This window comes from Equus caballus, chromosome 2 (genome assembly GCF_041296265.1).
Source record: "Equus caballus isolate H_3958 breed thoroughbred chromosome 2, TB-T2T, whole genome shotgun sequence".
NCBI lineage: Eukaryota > Metazoa > Chordata > Mammalia > Perissodactyla > Equidae > Equus > Equus caballus.
In genome coordinates this window covers 83,993,950-84,014,984 of record NC_091685.1, presented here as the reverse complement: position 1 = coordinate 84,014,984, position 21,035 = coordinate 83,993,950, and the positions used below count along the sequence as shown (strand labels likewise).

At 38.8% G+C, this 21,035-nt stretch overlaps 1 protein-coding gene across 1 annotated transcript in view; it reads right to left on the bottom strand.

Moving 5' to 3' along the window:
• The window catches only part of CTSO (cathepsin O), a 55,321-nt gene that overhangs the window by 26,185 nt on the left and 8,101 nt on the right, over positions 1-21,035 (bottom strand). Inside the window, exon 2 of the mRNA XM_001499252.5 lies at positions 3,321-3,641. Coding sequence (XP_001499302.4) covers positions 3,321-3,641 — 321 coding nt within the window. The remainder of the gene's footprint in view (positions 1-3,320; positions 3,642-21,035) is intronic.

Genomic DNA, 21,035 nt, shown 5'->3' with positions numbered 1-21,035 from the left:
TGAGGCAATCTATTTTTCTAGTGTACCAGTCTTTATACTCTTCTGTTTGTTCACTGGAAAATGGATTATAGTACAATGTTTAAACATAACAATATTCATTTATTAGAGTATAATTTCTTAGAGGTCAGCACATGTCTTATTATACACTGAATCACTCAGAAAACCTAGAACAGCTTCCCGTACACAGTAAATGCTAATGTATTGGATAAACGGATGGAGATATGGACAAATGAATGAGCAAATTCTGGCCCAAGAATTCAAGTTCATGATATATTTCCATTTAGACAATGTACGCTTTAAGCTAGAAACATCAGAAATGGCCATCTGAATATCAGTATCTTACAGCTAATTCACTCTTCATCTTTATGTTAGGTAGAAAATGTGGCTTAAAGCAGTCTTGGATAAAGTTTACTTGCAGGAGATAATCCGGATTTCAGTGGGCTAATTACAGCAAACAAATCTGTGGTTCATGAGTTAGGATCATCCGTTGTAAAATGCTATGATCTTCTATTTACACACAAACAAACATGCCTAAAAGTATACATAATTTTATAAAAATTAGCATGCAGTATGTGTCATTACGGCAAGAATTTTTAAGGTGAAGCTTCTGAAATTTTATGCAAAATCACGTTTGTATTGGCATGTAAATATTATTCTGAAGTGAGTAAATACAACTTTTATTAGCTCCATTATTGGATCTGTGGCCCCCAGAGGGATCTCAATACCTACTGCTCTGTGGTAAAATAAAGAGCATCAGTAAATACCAGTGCACCCCTAGGTTTTAGCACAAGGAGGAGTAACCTGACTCCAACAGTTAGGAGCTTCCTGAGCACTGGAAGTTTCTAAAGGAGTGAAAGAGCAGAGACAAGGGCTGCCATCCCTTCTTTCTGCTGTCGGTAATCCTAGATTACAGCATCCCATAATAAACCAACGAGGAGCCAGATCTTCACCCGACAATAATGTAATGATGGTTTCTGGGCAAGTGTCACAGGTCACCTAATTTCCATTTAAGGAATATTCCTGGGGAGCTTATGAAAATACATGCTAAGGGATGAGAAAAACTTTTCACCATTCTCTGAACCCATGACTATGAAAGACATTACTAATCAATCAGGCACTTTCTCCAACTCTGTCTCCAGGTGCAATGCCCTGAATACTTCTCAACACCATGTTCCAGGCAGCCACTATTAATCAATCAGTTTGCAAACATGATGAGACCTATTTGCTGCCCCTAATTAAGATACCAAGATCCAAAGACTGCAGCTGTTGGTCCTTAGTATTTGTCTACTTTTCATGCTACAGTTTATAAATTCTCTCAAGCACAACACAGTATGCTTTATAATTCTATTTTAATTTTTAAACTTTATTTTTTTAATTTTAACTTCATTATGTAGCAAGAAACTTTTCTAGATTCTGAACATAATTTACCTGATAAGTAAACAGTGGGCAGTCTCAACCAATTCACAATCTGACATAATTTTAGAGAGAGAAAGCTTTCTAGAGTTATACCGAGTTTTAGTTACCACGCACTTTAGTCCATCCTGCCAAGCCAGAAGAATCCTTCTTAATGCTCCTGGGTCCCAAGAAAGCAAGGCCCTTTCTATCTTTGCCTGTCTCCAGCTCTCGACTTCACATGCAAACAGCCACCTAGATTCAGACACTAAGAGGTGTTCACAATTTCCACCTACTACGTCTTGAGGCTTAAATGCTGTCCCTTCTGGGCTTCCAACTCATGAAGTAACTTCCACTAGAAGCAGTTGCTTTGAAAACTCTTCCAGGCTTTCTCAACTCAAGCTTTTTAAAATGTACCAAGAATCTTCATAACTCTGTCCTCCTCCACTTACAACTTTCCATCTCCCAACCTGGATCCTGGTATTTCTTCCAAGAAGAGTTCTATTTTCTAGACATTCATCTCTTGGGTATGGCCTCTTCACAGGACCAACAGGAATAACCATATAATATATACATAAATTGTATAAATTACAGATGTTAAACATATATTTATTACTCTGGCCCCATTGTGCCTCCAATCTTCAAATATGATACTTTTGAGGATCATAGCAGCCCCTTTATTTATTCAGCCAATGAGCATATTACCAGTATGGGTAAGATTGACTATTTTCTCCCTAAGGGGTTTGGATCACCACTGTATGCAACAAAGCTAAAGACAGGGATAGAATACAAGACAGAAACTTTGTTCTCAACCGATTGTACCCGTGCTTCTGGTTTTCAAAGCTAGAATGGAACTCAAGAGCAATAAAATGGAGAAAAAAAGGACACACCTTGGTTTGGGCAAAAAATAAGAATGGACAGAATCAGGCAAGGCTGGGTCTTCCTAAACACTGGAGCTTTCCAGGAAAGAGGAGGAGGAGAAAAGCCCACAGCTATAGAATCCCATGACAAATCTCAAGAAAATATCAGGAAAAATAATAAATACAATCCCAATCAGTAGTATTACTAAATTCATACTTATTTTTGATTCAGAATGAATGAATTTTCTTTAGTCACGACAACATCTTTCATGACTTAAAAAAATTAAGTAGTATTAGATATACAGAACACAGTGCAGCACACTAAATCAGTATCTCTTGCAGTTTCCTTGATTTCAGGAAAAACCTTATTTATACTCAGCTAACTAGTCCCTTCCAGAGTTTTAAGGCTGGGGTAAAATCTAAGCATTATTATCGAGGCTTCTCAAAATAATCTGAAAAGGAAATGAAATGCTTCCCCTTTCTTTAAATCAGTCTCCACCAAGTCAGGAAGAATTTTGAAAGCACTGCACTAATTTAAGGAGCCCCAGTTGAAAAAAATCATAAATGGGCAAGATTCTCTGAGCTTGCTAAATGCAGGCACTTCTTTTATAAAATTCTAATTACAGAAGGAGGTTACCAGCGCCCCCTCCGGAAGAAAAACGGCGGGATTCTTCCTCCTCTTTCTGGAGGCGAAATGGAACAGCTTTGGAAGGCAGTGAGAACCGTCGCGGGGACTGCAAAAAGGAGGTGCTTCTCTCAATCAAAAATACCTTGGACATATCTATTGATGACTTCGGGCGCGTCATATAAATCTACAGAGACAAACCCTTCCTGGAAAATCAAATCTTGCGGTTAGTAAAGGCATGGGAGAGGGCGACACCTTGGCACGTGGGGAACCGGGGAGAAGATCGCTTGTGTACAGCCGGCTCCGAAACCCCAGACAAGTCAGAGAACTGCGGGCCAAGTGACCACCAGGAGTGGTAGCTCTCGGTGGCCTCTGCCCCAGCCCAGCCCCGGGACAGGAAGGGGCGACAAGGAAACAGAAACAGGGAGGCGCGCGCTTGGTACCCGGAAGGCGGCTGCCTGTCGGTCACCGCTCCGCGGCCGGTTGGAGGTGAAGGTGGCGCTGGAGCCACAGCAGATGCAGCAGCAGCAGCAGCAGCAGAGCAACCAGAGCCGCCACAGCGCCTGCAGCTCCATCCCTGAGCCCAAGGCCGGGGCGCCAGCCTCCGCCACTTTCTCTTTCGATTCCTCTGCTCCGCCCCTCCCAGGGTTTGAGGGGCGGGAGCAGCGGAGCGGGGTGCGGCGTCCTGGAGACTCTGACGCTTCCTTAGTCCCCATCACTCTGTCCCTGGAAGTCTGGTTGGCTGGATACTGTTGGGCTCCTCGCTGTTTTTTTGTGGAAGCATCAGGCGTATGAGCACGTGCTTTCTGGTTTCATCTCCGGTCTTTTAAAGAAAAGCCTGAAAACACAAATAATTGTGTGATCTGCACTTCCAGAATGAAGTCCTTTATTTTTCTTTTTATCTCAGATTGGAAGATTCAGGCGGTAGTTGAATTTAGCTTGACCTTCACCCTGTTCCTCCTGCAGTGGTTCCTAATGTTCAAGACCTAATTCTGAAATAATGCTGCGAATTGACACACAAACATTTCATTCATTCATTCAGCAGAAGTTTATAAATACGTAACGAAAATTTACAGTTGTGAAAATAATACACAATTTCTTGATATATTATGGCCATTTCAACACTCTCGAAGCCTGTTTTTCCACTTGCAAAGGAAGATAGGCATAGCACCTACTTAAGTTTTCATGAAATTTAAATAAAACCATCCTCGTAAAACATTTTGTAAGATGCCTGGCACATTTTAAGTGCTCCATGTTAGCTATTAATTTTTATTTTTAAGATAGCTTTTCCCATTATATTATTATTTTTACACTGCTTTCCACCTGCACAGCCTAGTTCATAATAACCATTCTTCATGCTTTCTTCTCCTTGTTATTTTTTCAAAGCATTTCACTTCATGGTAACCCAATATTAGAGAAGATTGCAGAAGGAACAAAGTCATATTCACATGAGTTAACATCCCAACCTGGCAGCATCTCAGGGGAAGGATTTTCTGGGGGAAGGGGAGCAAGACCCTTTCAGATGTCTGTCATCACAGCAGTGCTGGATGACTCTTGAATCAGCTCAGCTTTGTTTCTCAAATTTAAAGTGCACAGGAAATGCCAATTCTAGTCCAGTAGGTCTGGAGTGGGTCCTGATTCTGCTTTTCTAACAAGCTCCCGGGGGTTGCTGTTGCTGCTGGTGGCACAGGGCACGCTTTGAGTAGCAAGCAGTATGCCACCGCCACTGTTTCTCCAGTTCTCCTCATGCAAGGGGAAAATGAGAAGAGGTCTGGGGTATCCACCTCAGAAAATTCTGCATGCTTTTATGGGCATTCCTCCTCTGTTTGTGTCCTTGGACCGAAAGTAGTAGCTGAGTGATGTTGTCTTCTCTGGGCCTCAGGACCAGCTGTGTAATCTGCTGCATCCAGTGTGGAATGAAAATGGAGGCCTCTTATTCATAAATTGTTCAGAATTTCAAGACGGCAGCAGCAGAGCATTAAACCAAGCGATGAGCGCTTCTAAGCACGGGCTCCTCTTCGACTGCACAGGCCACACATCCATGAAGGAATCTCTACTGGGCCTTTTGTTGTAACCGTTTCTTTTTAAGCTTTTTGGTGAGGAAGATTGGGCCTGAGCTAACAGCTGACATCTGTTGCCAATCTTCCTCTTTTTTTCTTTTTCTCCCCAAAGCCCCAGTACATAGTTGTATATCCTAGTTAAGTCTTTCTAGTTCTTCCATGAGGGATGCCACCTCAGCATGGCTTGATGAGTGGTGCCATGTCCGCACCCAGGATCCACTTTGGCAAACCCCAGGCCAACAAAGCAGAGCATGAGAACTTAGCTAGTTGGCTAAGGGACAGCTCCTATAATCTTTTCTTACCAAGGCTTCCATAAGCATTCAAAATTGTTGCCATAGCCCTCTTAGCCTTTTTAGAACCACCATCCGATTTATATCTTTAGTTTTTACCTAAAGTGAGTCATACTATTCTCTGATGCAAAATTGGTAATAAAAATAAGTACCTCTATTCTGAATATTACGAGGAAAGATATGGAAGACTTTGTAAATGCATGTGTGATGAGATATATTGCTCTTAGAATGTGTGAGGATAAAGATTTAATTTAGGTAATAAGTGCACAGATCAATGTTCACCTCAACCCGGACAGTTTCTCTTCATCCAGCGTCGTCTTGTAAGTCTCTCAAGCCAACACATTTTATTTTTAAATGCAGGTTTGCTTTTAGATCCTAACTACTGTTTATTGACAACCTACTGAGTCAGAAAATTTAAATACACGCAGCCATCCTTACCCCAGGATAACTGGTGCAGTAAAAGAGCCATTTGAACTAAATTTACTTCCTAAGCCCACATCAGCAAAAGCTTTTTGAGCGCCTATTAAGTGCCAGGCATTGTTCTAGGTAATGAGGATACATTAGCACAGAAGTGAGTAAAGAGACAAAAATCCCTGCCCTCACAGAGCCCGTGTCCTGTGGGGAGAGCTACAGGGCAATTAGTGAGTGCTATGGAACGATAAAATGGGCTCAGGAGAGTCGGGAGTGCCAGGGCTGGGAGTTGCAATTTTAAGTAAGGTGTTTGAGGGAGATGTCCCTGAGGAGGAGGCATTTGAACAAAGATTGAAGGAGGGAGGAGTGAGATCTTCAGATGTTTCGGGGAAAAGAAACTAAGAGAGAAGGAATAGTCAGTGCAGAGGCCTTGAGGTAGAAGAATGCCTGACCTGTGCTAGAAACTTAAAAGAAGTCTGTGTGGATGGAGTAGAGAGAAAGAGGGGGAAAGTAGAAGATGGAAGAAATAAGAAGCACACAGATTGTTTATATCCTTGTAGGTTAGTTAAAAGGGAATCAAAATGATCTATTAAATAGTAAAAAAAAAAAAAAAAAAAGTGGCTTGAAAGGCTATTATCTTGAAAAATGAAGGTTAGAAGTATCAGCTAATTTTTAGAATAAACACTATAAATTGCATCTATATGGGAGGTGTAATTGTTTTCATTAAATTTGAGAAATGGTAGATAGGGTTTCCTTCACTCCTGTATTAGTTATCTATAGCTGCATACCAATAAGCCCCCAGTTTAGCAGCTTACCAGTACGAACATTTCTGATCTCACACAGGTCCTGTGGGGAGCTGCCTGGCAACGGCTTCGCCTGGTAGTTCTGGCTCAGGCTCTCTCATGAGGTTGCAGACAAGGCCGTCAAAAGTGGCTGTAGGCATCTGAAGGTTTTACGCGGTTGGAGGATTTGATTTCAAGCTCACATGGTGGTTGGCAGGAGTCCTTAATTCTTCCCAGGCTTTTGGACAAAAGCCTCAGATTCTTACCACCTGAACTCTCCAGAGGGTAGCTTGTGGCATGCCAACTGTGTTTCTCCAAAGTGAGTGCTTAGAGAGACTGAGAGAATTGGCAAGGGAATGACTAAGATGGAACCTAGTCTTGAAAGTAGCATGCCATCTCTTCTACTCTTGGTTACACAGACCAAGCCTGGTATAGTGTGGAAGGTGGGGCTCAGTGAGTGTCATCTGGAAAGCCAGCTACCAGAAGCTCATCTTTGATTTTAGTATCCCGGTAACAAATGTGGTCATTTTTTGTGTATGATAAAAATCCAGGACTTCATCCATTTTCAAAAATGCTTCCCAACCTCTATGATATTCAATACCTTATTTATTGTTGTTTCTATCCTGTCAAGAACCGTCTGATTTTTCTTCAGTTTTTAAGCATTCTACTTCATTTTAAAACGGCTTTGTTATGGAGTTATTTTGTTTGTTTTTATTTTTACTTAGTAAACTCTCATGTGGTTAGTATGATTTACCACGCATTGTGCTAAGCACTTTGCAAATATTACCTTTATTTAATCCTCATAAGACACCCTTGTAGTATATAGCATTATCATTTCCATTTTATAGATAGGGAAACTGAGGCATAGAAAAGTTGAGGTGCTTGCTCAAGGTTATACAATCTAGTAACTGGTGAATCCGGTATTTGAATCCATGGAGTCTACACTGGCATATGCTGTGCAGCCTCTCCAGTTCTTTGTCATCACTTTTATATACTTCATGAAATTCTGCATCTTCTCAAGATATGCATCATTAACTCATTAGCAATGATCACTATAATTGGATGAGATATTGTAGCTTCAAATAATCAACTAAAGATTGTCAAATAATTTGAAACACAAGCTGAGAAAGACGTTAGTGTTAAACTAGGAAAAATGATTGAATGGCTATTAATTTTATAAGAGATTAGTTCTTTAGTGACTGTTTTTGTGATGTGAGGGATTTTACCTCCCTGCACAACCTCAGGACTGCAGGGTTCAGATTATGAACACACCGATAAGGAATCTTGTCCGTTACCTCTAATCCTTATAACAACCCTGCAAAGTAGGAAGTATCATCCTCACCTTTCAGAAGAGGAAACGGACTTGTATAGTGATTAAGGAATTTATTCACGATCCTAAGTAGTAGGTGGTCACCGTGAGGTTACATTGAGCTGTCAAGCTTCAGAGTCCACGCATGCTTTTCCAGCTACGCCAGGCTGCCCTCAGTTATTCCAAGGCATATCTTGCGGTTGCTTCTTCTTCTTCTTTTTATTTTGTATTAGCATTTCATTAATCATACCTTTTGTAGTCCACTATAAGCTATGTTCTAATATAACTTATAAGAAAGCTTGACACTGGGTAATGCAGTTGAGTCATTGTATTCCCTTTGAGTTGAGGAATTGTTTATTCCTTTTTAATTTTTCTCCATAAACTAGGAGAAGGGATCTTATTCTTCCAGGCAATTAATTAGCTAGTGTCTGCATTGAGAGATCTGATTAGCTCTGGCCTAGGATTTTACACTGAAAATTTTCCTAACGCCATGAAATCTTCTCCCTCACCGCCGTTTGTTATTCTTGCTGTTGATTGAGTTCACAGAGTCATTGCTGCTGTCTTTCACCTCTTGTACTGGCAACACTTCACAGGGACTGTATAAATCCTGAAGGAGAAAATGTGTTACATGAATTTCTAGGTAGGAGTTTAAATTTCCTTTCTGACCAAAACAGAAGAAATGCTGTCCGAACAGCCACCGCTAATGGGAAGGATTTATCAGACCTTAGAAGTAGATCACTCCAGTTTCTCAGCTGGAGGGGAAAGGCTGCAGCAGAGGCTGCCAAGAATGTGGTAAAACAAAGGCGAATGTGGTAACTTCACGGGCCAGCTTCTAACGAGGAGGGAAAATACCGTTAATGAAAAGCCATAATGGATACCTTCTTTCTCCAAACAGTTAATGGAACAGAATGGCCTGAGAAACACCTGAAACCACGAGTGGTTTCTATGGAAACCTCAATCCATTTCTATTCTGCTGACATTTGAATAAACGTGAACAGAGGCATGCTTTAGCTCTGCTGCATTACATGCACTGTGGAGACAGAGCTAATGGGTTTATTTTAGAACCATTATTAACGACTCTAGCAAAATAGTGTCACTGCCGTGCTCATAGACGTAGGCTAGCCCGTAGTCTTAAGTACTTTGGAAAAGTCAGAGATTAATAGGTAAAAACAATACATTTTACATGGAAATAACGTTTTACAGGAGCCTAAAACTTTCTCTCTCATGTTATAATTTTAAAGAGCAGAAATTTGTCATTTTCATCACCTAAGAAAATAATTCTGGTATCTTTTATTCTGAGTATGTCATTAGTACCAATGTACATTCCGTTTTAATAGCTCTCCATTTCTGTTCATTTAGATGTAGCCTGCAAGAATAACAAACCTGTGACTTCTATTGCCTGTGCAAAAATCACATTTTCCCAATGATGAGATGTGAGAAGAAAGGAAGGCTCACAGCAGGGGGCAAGCATAGAAAAACCAGTCTTTAGGTGGAATTTGTATAAATGAGGGTGACTCATCCTGACTGTAAATCTAGCCTTACGCTTAGCAATTACAGAAAACTCTGATGCTCAGGTAGCATGTGAAAAGAGAGCCACTTGTGGCCAAACCACAGAGGAAGTTTTTTGGTTACCATTTTTTTTAATTAATAAAGTTTATTTTTTAGAGCAGTTTTAGGTTTGGAGCAAAGTTGAGCCAAAAGTACAGAGAGTTCCCAAATACTTCTTGTCCCCCAATATGTACAACCCTCCCCACTATCCACATCCCCCACCAGAGTGGTACATTTGTTATGAATGATGACCTGCATTGGCACATCATTATTCCCCAAACTCTGTAGCTTACATTAGGGCTCACTCTTGGTGTTGAATATTCTATGGGTTTTGACAAATGTGTAGTGACATGTACAGAATATGCCACCATGATAGAATAGTTCCCCTGCCCTGAAAATCCTCTGTGCTCTTATTCATCCCTAGCTCCTCCTGATCCCTGGCAACCACTAATGTTTTTACTGTCACTACAGTTTTGTCTTTTCTAGAATGTCATATAGTTGGAATCATACACTATGTAGTCTTTTCAAATTGGCTTAAATTTCACTTAGTAATATGCATTCAAGTTTCCTCCATGTCTTTTCATGGTTTGATAACTCATTTTTTTTTAGCGTTGATTAATATTTCATTGTTTGGATGTTCCACAGTTTATTTATCCATTCACCTACTAAAGGACATCTTGGTTGCTTCCAAGTTTTGGCAATTATGAATAAAGCTGCTATAAACATCTGTTTATAGAATTTGCAATTCTATAGAATGTGCAATTTTTCTGGGAACATAGGTTTTGAATTCCATTTGAGTAAATACTAAGGAGTACATTGCTGTATCATATGGTAAGAGGATATTTAGTTTTGTAAGAAATTGTCAAGCTGCCTTTCAAAGTCGCTGTACCATTTTGCATTCCTACCATTGATGATGAAAGTTCCTGTTGCTCAACATCTTTGACAGCATTTGGCGATGTCAGCGTTTTGGATTTCAGCCATTCTAATAAGTGTATAGTAGTATCTCATTGTTCTTTTAATTTTCAATTCATTAATGATTAATGAATTAATCACTATATGATTAACATGATATTAATATGATATTGAACATTTTATCATATGCTTACTTGCCATCTGTGTATCTTCTTTGGTGAGGTATCTGTTAAGATCTTTTGCCCATTTTTTAATCAAATTGTTCATTTTCTATTTTTTTTTTCACTGAGGAAGATTGGCCCTGAGCTAACATCCATGCCAACCTTCTTCTGTTTTGTATGTGGGTTGCCACCACAGTGTAGCTGATGAGTGGTATAAGTCCATGCCTGGGATCCAAACCCGAGAACCCAGACCACCAAAGTAGAGCATGCCAAATTTAACCACTGCACCACAGGGCCTGCTCCAGGTTGTTCATTTTCTTATTGTCGAGTTTTAAGAATTTTTGTATATTATGAATAATAGTCCTTTATCAGATGTGTCTTTTGCAAATATTTTCTCCCAGTCTGTGTCTTGTCTTCTCATTCTCTTGACACTCTTTCAAAGAGCAGAACTTTTTAATTTTAAAGAAATCCAACTTATGATTTATTTCTTTCATATATTGTACCTTTGGTGTTGTATCTAAAAGGTCATTACCATACTCAAGATCATCTAGGTTTTCTTCTGTGTTGTCTTCTAGGAGTCTTATGGTTTTGCTTTGTATGCTTAGGTCTATGATCTATTTTGAGGTAATGTTTGTGAAAGGGATAAGGTCTGCGTCTAGCTTCATTTTTTTGCATGTGGATGTTCAGTTGTTCCATCACCATTTGTTAAAAATACTTTCTTCCTCTGTTGTATTGCCTTTGCTTCTTTGTTAAAGATCAATTGATTACGTTTATGTTTGTCTATTTCTGGGGGTTGTATTCTGTTCCACTGAGCTATTTGTCTGTCCTTTCACCAACATCCCACTGTCGTGATTACTGGAGCTTTATACTAAGTCTTGAAGTCAGATAGTGTCAGTCCTCTGACTTTGCTCTTCTCCTTCCGTATCGTGTAGGCTCTTCTGGTCTTTTGCCTGTCTATATAAACTTTAGAATCAGTTTGTCAATATCCACAAAATAACTTCCTAGGATTTTGACTGGGATTGTGTTGAATTTACAGATCAAATTGGGAAGAACTGACATCTTGATAATATTGAATCTTCCTTTCCATGAACATGGAATCTTGCCATATATCTAGTTCTTTTCTGATATCTTTCATCAGAGTTTTGTAGTTTTCCTCATATAGATGTTGTACATATTTTCTTAAATTTATTCCCAACAATTTCACTTTTGGGGTGCTCATGTGAATGATATTGTATTTTTAGTTTCGAATTCTACTTGTTCATTGCTGGTATATAACAAAGAGATTGACTTTTATATGTTAACTTCATCTTGCAACCTTGCTATGATCACTTAGTTCCATGAGTTTTTTGATGGATTCTTTCAGATTTTCTATACAGATGAATCTGTCATTTGTGAACAAAGGCAGTTTATTTCTCCCCTCTTAATCTGTATAGCTTTTATTTTATTTTCTTGTCGTTGCATTAGCTAGGACTTCAAATACAATGTTGAAAAGCAGTGCTGAAAGGGAACATCTCTGCCTTTTTCCTGATGTTAGCCATTTTTAGTACTCTATTTGTGCATTGCAAAGCTTGGGCTAAGACCCTAGGTAATGCCAAAGTGGATGTGACATAACATAGAGGATAAAACCCAGCGTTGGATTTGGATAAACATGGGTTATTATACTTGTTCGCTTATTGTCTCTGTGACCTGAAGAAATTATTTATCCTTCTTGAACCTCAATTTTATTGTATATAAATTGGAAATAATTTCTAGTTGTGGTGTTGTTATGAGAATTAGAGATAATAAATAAAGAGTGCTTGGGTCATAGAAGTTGATTCTTAATAGTAGCTATAATTGTTTGGCTATAAAGTTTCCTTTGGGGACAAGATTCAGAACCAATATTTTTAGACTTTACTCTCTTCCGTGTTAAATCTTCAGACAAAAATAATTTCATATTTGAAGATTGTAGCCCTTCTCTGTCTTTTCTCCATCTAAGTGATCTTCTTCACTGTCAATGTTACATTAGTAGTAATACAGTATAAGAGCTAGCTATCATCATTATGAGGGAACTAGGTAATTTCCTAATGACTCTAACTTGTTTGAGCTTTATAAATACAGCCATAATTTCCTCCTAGACATTCTCATTGACCCAGCAAATTCAGAGCATTTTTATTTGTTTACATTTTTACAGTTAGAGATATTTAAGGAAATAAGGTTCTTGGAGTTTGGAATGGAAAGCAGAATAACATGAATGGCAGAGCCAGAAGCATGATTTCTGAATGGAATTTAGGGAGAGAGAATGTTTACATAACAGTGAATCCCCAGCTCTCTGTGACTATATGATGCATTAAAAGGATCTGATGGCACATGTTCTGTCATTGTTATTATGGGCAGAGATAAGACCATTAAGCTCAAGTCTTAGGGAGGTGGTAGAGAACTAGCTAAGTAAGTTAAAGAAAGCTTAATCAAACACAAATCCTCCCACCATGGGGCTTTTTGTAACTTAACCCATACAGTCAAGGATGACTGTGACATTATTAATCAAAGTGCAGGTAGATATCTGAACCCAAGACTCTTTAGAATCACTAGGAAAATGAAATGCAGACGCTAATAGAACATATACAAATCCTAGAGTCTAGTCTCTTTAATTTGCATGTGAGAAATTTCCTAATGAGATGAAGAGCAAAGAGCACCTAACATTACATAGCTAGCACTTGGAGAGCCAGAGATTAACATGGTCCCCTGGTCCCTACTATCAAACTTCTGATATCTGACGCTGCCTCTTTGAGTGGATATGTCCTCCCACTTTAAAAACTAGGCATGGCTCTATTTTTCTTTTCTGCAACTTGAAACCCAGCGACTGCTGATCAGCCTGATGAAGTCATCGAATAGAGCTATTAAAAAAATCCCCTCTCATTACAAAATTTCTGACAAACCTTTTCTCACTCACTAGTAATAGAGTTTGAACAGTTGACAAAATGGTTACTCATTGGTTAGTGTAAGAAATTTACTCTCTTGGGACTGGCCCTGTAGCCAAATGGTTAAGTTCAGTGTGCTCTGCTTTGACGGTCCACTGTTTGCTGGTTTGGATCCTAGGCATGGACCTAGCACAGCTCATCAGGCCATGCTGTGGCAGCATCCCACATAGAAGAACTAGAAGGACTTGCAACTAGCATATATAACTGTGTACTGGGGGTTTGGGAGAAAAATAAAAAGAAGAAGGAGAAGATTGGCAACAGATGTTAGCTCAGGTCCAATCTTCCTCACCAAAAAAAGCATTTTAAAAAAACCCAAAAAACAAGTCTTGAAAATAAAAAGAAATTTACTCTCTTTATTGATTCACACCACGATTGATAGTGAATATTAATTACTAAACAAGCCATATTGTACTATTAGCAATAGGATAAATAATTCAAAAGTAAAGTAACATTCTTTGAGCTTCTATCTCCTTATCAGGTATTGCATTTGTGAAGTTTTCAGATCTATTATCTCATCACATTTTCAAGAATTCTTTGCCATTTCCTTATGAATGTCTCCTGAAACACAGGAATGTTAGAAAATGAGCTCTCGTAAATATGAAATGATTGAGTGAGAGTATAGTGGTGAACGAGTTTGGGCTACGGAGTCAGACAATGTGGATTGATACTGGCCTTCCCATTTATTTATTGTGACGTCCTGGCACATTCCCCACTGTGTTTTAGTTTCCACATCTGAAATATCACATATTGAAAAAACACCTATCTTTGAAGAATCAAGTGAGATAAGATACATAAAAGATTTATAGTGCCTAGGACTTAGATAGTGCTCAATAATGTTAACTAATATTAGTATTCTTATTATCATTCCTACATAAAAATTTTGCATCACCAAGAATGGGTAAAACTTGACACTTTCAGTGGGTAGGTGATTCAAGTTGATTTTGTTACTGATCATTCACGAATTTTGACTTTTAAAGTACAGAATTTCATTTGCCGTTAATTAAAACCCCAAAAAATGTATTTGGTAGGTCCAGTAACTGTGTGTTATTTCAAGTCTGAGCACATGAGGGCAGCATGGTACCTTTGAAGATAGGGACGTAGCCTGGAGGGAGAGGGGGAAAAATCTAGTATTAAAGCTATAGAAATCATACATAGAAAATGAAAACTAGAAGACTCCATAATGATTCTCTAATCCAAACTTTCATTTTACAAGTGAAGGAACTGAGGTCCAAAGAGGCCAATTAGTAAGTCCCGTCATGCAAATACAAATCCTAGCAAACACAAAGGAGAGCAAAGGGCCGGGCCACAGCATTCATAGGAGCAACAGTAATTGCATCATCGGAGCACCCAGGTACTCTAAGAGACTTTTTATTACACGCTAATATTTTGTATGACAATATTTTAGAGGAAATCAAATATTTCTCATAATGAATAGCCACAGGAATGCTCCTTTCTGGAGAAATAGAGAAATAAAAAGATACAGTCTCATTTCTAGAAGACTTAACAGTATACCTAAAGGCAAAAGATTGAACTCTGTAACTTCTCAAGGTTGTCATTAATATTTTGCTCACAACCACGTGTTTGCTAGCTGCCTTGAAACTGCAGCACTGTCTCCAAGAAGCAGGAGCTGGCAAAGGCAGAGGGCACACCAGTTTTGCCTACTAAATTTCCCCGTTTTTGTGGGGTTTTTTTAACCTCTTTTTTCTCAGCATCCCCCTCCCCAGTCAGGTAGTCATACAAACACATACACATATACAGCCAGAAACATGCAAAAAAAATGCATACTCACCAGTGACAGTACCATAGTGAAAGTATCTGGGGGCCAGAGAAATGCTTTCACTTTGCACCCATAGTCTTCATTGCACATACCCCTTTCCATACTTTATGAATAAACATCAGATATATGGGTAAATAGAATATGTTTGCTGTATAACCCCACTGTCCTGATTTCCCTCTACTTCCCTATCTTTTTTTTTTTTTTTTTTTTTTTGCTGAGGAAGATTAGCTCTGAACTAATATCCCTGCCAATCTTCCTCCACTTTATGTGCAGGTCACTGCTACAGTATGGCTGGCAAGTGGTATAAGTCTGCACCTGGGATCCAAACCTGTGAACCCAGGCTGACTCAGTGGAGTGCGCTGAGCTTAATGCTACACCAGAGGGCCAGTCCCCCCTTAATACCTTTTAAATCTTTGCAGTTCTTTCCTTCTCTACTGCCATCATTATTGCTCATCAGGATTACTCCATCAGCCTCAAAAAATTGGACACCTGATAGTTAATTTTATGTGTCTTTTTGCCTGGAACATGAAGGTCCCAGATATTTGGTCAAATGTTATTCTGGGTGTTTCTGTGAGGGTGCTTTTGAATGAGATTAACATTTAAATCAGTAGAATAAGTAAAGAATATTATCCTCCATCATGTGGGTGGGCCTCATCCAATCAGTTGAAAGCTGCAGGAAAAGACTAGAACAAAACAGCTAATCCTCCCAGGTGAGGGAGAATTCCTCCTGCCTGACTGCATGCAAACTGGCACTGGGGCTTTTTTCCAGCCTTAAGACTAGAACTGGAACATCAGCCCTTCCTGGGTCTGGAGCCCGCAGCTCTCAGGCCTGAAACTACAGCATCAGCCTTCCTGGCTCTCAGGCCTTCAGACTTTGGACTGTGGACTGTCCTTGGTGTCCAGCTTGCTGACTCACCCTGCAGATCTTGAGACTTGCCAGCCTCCATAATTGCTCGAGTCAACTCCTTATAATAAATCTCTTTATATATACATACATACGTATAATCCTATTGATTCTTTTTCTCCGGAGAACCCTCACTAATGCAGCCACTTTGGCTCTCTTCAATACACTTTCAATGAAAACCACAGTGTTATTTGTATAATAATTGACTAGGATTATTCATTAGTTTAATAAATAATCTATTAAATATGGAACCCCTACCTTATGCTGGGCACTGACCTCCAGTGCTCAGTGATCGTCATGGTGTTTGGCTTTCGGTGGACATTGAACAAATAGGTATTGAATGAATGAATACCTAAATTCTATCTGTTATCTTGTGAAAGGACTTTTGTTTCTATCAGAGCTCCAGCATTTTTCCTTCGATCTATGTGTGAGCATGTTAAGGTTGCCAGCTTAGTGCAAAGAAAGTGCTTATTTTTGTTGCTAAGATACCACTTTGTCCAGCCACGAAGCTATGCATATTAGAGTTTTAGGGTGAAGGACAAAGCAGATTGCCAAGTATGATTAACATAAGATAAAGAGGCTTAATGTACAGGGTTAGTTGTCAGTCAATGTTCGATCATTGGACTTTTAAAAAATTTTATTTATTAAAATCTATAATGGCACTTGGACAGTATAGACGCCCACAGAAAGATGAGACCCATTAAGAGTGGTTCGTTTGGCCAAGTTTGTATAGGTGGTGAAGGAGAGAGTGATTACTTGAAATCATGTCCCCAAATACCCATTTCTTGCTTTATCTTCCTAGGCAAACTGCTTGTCTTTATTGGCCTGCATACGCCACCCTTTGGAAACCACCATCATCTATGTCAGAACTCCCTCAGTGACCTGGTCCCTACCTGCCAGGTACACGCTGCCCCTTGCTCACTGAGAATCAGCATCCTGCTTTCTCGCTCCCACGTCCCTTGGACACCACAGGCTCGTTCATGACGAGGAACTTTCCCTATTTTCCTCTGAGCCTCAGATCTCCTCTCCTAGATCTCATCACGGCTGGAGAGGCGCATTGCTCATCCCTTTCCTCCATTAGATGTCAGCTCAGATGTCTTCCCTGACCTTCATAATTCAAGTAGCACAACATACGGGGAGTCATTTTTTATCCTATTTCTCTGTTTATTTTCTTCATAAAACATTAAACTATCCCAAAGTATATTTTCTTTTTAATTCACTTTGCTCTTTCTTATCTGTATCCCTGTCACATAATATCTATAAATTATAATCTCCAAGATAGACAGATGTCTACACTGTTGCCTCATACTTGGTAGAGCGCCCAATGCCCTTTCCATGCTAGATGATCAGTGAACGTTCCCTGAAATGAGTGACTCTGATTCAAAGAAAAAAAGAATATGAAAATGCAGTTCCTGGCAATGTGACTTCTACATCAGATGCTCATCTGAAAATATGATTCAAGACTAAAGAAGAAAGAAAAACTTCAAATGTTTAAGTGCCATCTAAATCAGAAACTGCGTTATTTAAATTTATTTGTTAAATTTGTATGGAATTTCTAAACTTTCAATTTGAAGGGACAGTGTGAGTGTGATTGGGATTAATTTTGAATAAAAGATATGTATGCCTTTAATTAATAAAGATAATCTTGTGATCTTGTCTCAAATAGTATCAGTTGAATAGGATTATATGAAACCTTGGAAGCTCATATTGCCATCATGTGAATGAGGTTACCAAGAGATCAAATACAGGGGTATACATCATGTGAAAAGGACCCATAAGTCTTAATGACAGAGGCAAGGGTAAAAATCTAAGCTACCTTATTCTACCGTATTTCATGACTTCTCTGGTATTTAGGAAGCCCAATAGCTTACATTTACTCTTTGTTTAAAATAAAAATATAAAAAATCTAGTCACAATTTTGCTTTAAGTGTTATTGATAAAGTAGTCTAAACTTAAAATTCCACTGATTGATAACTTTCATATTTTGGGAATAAACACTCAATAAGCAGTTGAATAATTTAAAGGTAGAGCACACACAGTCAGGAGTCATGGTTGTCAGGTTCTGAGTGCCAAAGGCCTATGGTGAGAGCTTGTGTGCTTGGAGAACCTGATCAAGGTTGAGTAAAAATGAAGGATTTGATAAGAGTGAATATGTGAGCGGCTAGAGCTAAACTGAGAAGAAAAGCTGTTGTGTGGGAAATTATTGCCGAAATACTAAACGAAATGAAGGTGAAGAGGGCGTGCTATCCCACTGAGTCAGGGAAGCATCCACATCAGCGCCTGAAAGAGATGACTGAACAGGCCTGGAGCCGCTCTGAGGCCGGGTATGAGCCTGGGTCATCCTTATGAAGCAGTTTAAATTGCTACATCCTGACTTCTTATGCAATTGTGATTTTCTTAGAGTGGTGTTTGCAGGTTATCACCAGACACTGGGTTTTATTATCTATCTCTTCACTTACATTACTGGGGTGGATTGTATTATGGGTCCATAATTCTTCCTCCGTCCTCCTCTGTGCTATCACTCTCCTGTGGATGGACTATATGGTAGTCCCCCCCCGACAGCCCTTTATCTGCAGTTTTGCTTTCTGTGTTTTCAGTTACTTGTGGTCAACCATGGTCCAAAAATATTAATAGAAAATTCCATAAATAAACAATTAATATGTTTTAAATTCCAGTTTCAGGCATCCACTGGGGGGCTTAGAGTATATCCCCCTCATATAAGAGGGGACCACTGTAGTTTCTTGCCCCATTGACTTTGGGTTTGGCAAAGTGGCACCTGCTTTGGCTAATGAAATATAGGGCAGAAATTATCATGTGCTTTTCCAAACTAGTGTCTTAGTGGAAAGTTTCAGTCAATACTCTTGGAACACCTGCCCTTTGCCATAAGAAGAGCAAATCTCATCAAGCGATTTCTTCCTCAGCTTGTATCCTGAAAGGAAGACTCAACCTAATCTGAAACCCATGAGCCAGCCTACCTCTGGAAAGGTGAGCCAAACCCAGCTGACATCAGCCAAATGGCAGATATCTTACCAACATGTGCAGAATGAATGCAGAAAAAAATTGTAAGCCACAGAAATTTGGTAGATGTTTGTTATACAGCATGCTTATAGCAGAAACTTGACTAATTCATCAACTGATAAAAATAACGAAATAGTGAATTTACTGAAGAGAATATAAAATGGCTAAATGAAAAATATTTATAGAAATTGAAAAATCGTATCCAATATAGTTGACAAGATCTCTTTAGGATGATTCCAATAATTTACCTACGACAATGTCTAAAAGCAACCCAAGCTGGAGAGGACAACTCTGGCCTTTGAGCTGCTATAGCTCTTTCTTCATGCCAGAAAGCAAGCCTGGGGCAAGATTCTATTTTCAGGAAGGACAGACAGTAAACTCAGACCAGGACACAGGTATCTGCGCATTGGGATTTTCCAAATTGGAGTTTCCCAGCGAGCTCTTCAGAGGAGCACCGTATTACCAGTTTGACTAAACCATGTACCCCATGTAATGTATGGCCCTGCTGATTCCTCTAATGTGGAGAGCCTATGGTTATTCCTCCCTATTATAATAGAATGCTCCTGTATTATCTTGCACCCTACTCTTCTTTCTTAAACTGTCTGTTGCAAACATGTAAAGAGTTGCAGCAATTTTCTCATCTCTGAAAGTATGTGTGCTACAAACAAAAGCTATGTCGGCTGCATTCATGTTTTTAAATTATTAACATATTCATTCATGTGTACAGATACTTTTTAAAAGAATTTTCGTATTTAATTTTAAACACTGTGAAAGTAGAAACTCTCACTTTCTTTAAAATTATCCACAGGACATGCTAGAAATGATTGTGAAGAGTGAGTACTCAGAAGTTGTTGCTAATTACCTCTGTTCCCCACTTCACTTTGCTACTACAGATCTGGCCAAAGACTCTTTGTCTGAATGGCCACTACCTTTGTTCAGATAATAATCATCCTTTCGGCAGAAGCGAACATTGCTATTTAAAACTAGCAAATACGCATCACTCACTGAAGGAAAGCTCTAATTAGGGCATGAATTAAAAAGCCACGATCCAATTAAAGGCCAAATTATTTTACTGTTCTGAAAATTCAGAGTTTCTGAGACATTTTTATGTGATTGGCTGAACACAGGTCATCATTTCACACACCAGTAACTATTTTATTTTAAAAACGTAGCAAAACTGACTCAAACCTGGAAAATTTTAGTAACTTTAAAAATAAACCAGTTAAATTAACAGAAGCATATTTTCGAAGATAGCTTGGGACATAAATACTTTTTAAATCTACTCCAGCTGCAGCTTTGAAATATTGGTCCTGAGGCTTTTCAAAGTTAGATACCATAGGGTTTACAGTGCAAAATCAATGAAGAGGCTGGGAAGATAATGGCGCTAGTTTCTTTTTTTAAAAAATAATAAAAATAAAATCTCTTTTATGATATACAATGGAATTTCTTAGAAGAAAAAAATGACCTTCAGCTCAAGTATCTCATTTCTCAGATGTTAAGTATAATTAGATTTTTCCAACTATCAAATTACAGATCATGCATTTGAAAAATCTCAATGATGTTAATGTATCTTTTCCAGAAAGGAGCAAACTTCCAGAAATTATGGAGGAATATTTATTTTCTGTAGTAATTGGGATTATTTTTAAGTGCCACTTTTATTTTCTGTTCCCTAAATTTCTATAATATGTACCTATGTAGAGACCCCACACAAAACAATGGTAACACAATTCCCAGCTTTACGGTTATTGCAAACTTTGTTTTCCACTATTTCTCTGTTTTTAATGAGGGCAATCAAATCATATTATAATACTGTAGGAAGATTCTTATTTATATTAAATTGAAGCAACAAATAATGTAATAAAATGCCTACTAGAAATTACCAAGTAAATAATGATGGCTTCTTTCTTCTATAAACTACTCTTGAGGTGATGACCATCCTGAAGAATCTCAGTGAACTCACTGTTTGACGGCTCAGTCTCTTAGTCCAAAAGTTATTGGAAATTTCTGAGGGAAACTTACAGTTATAGGG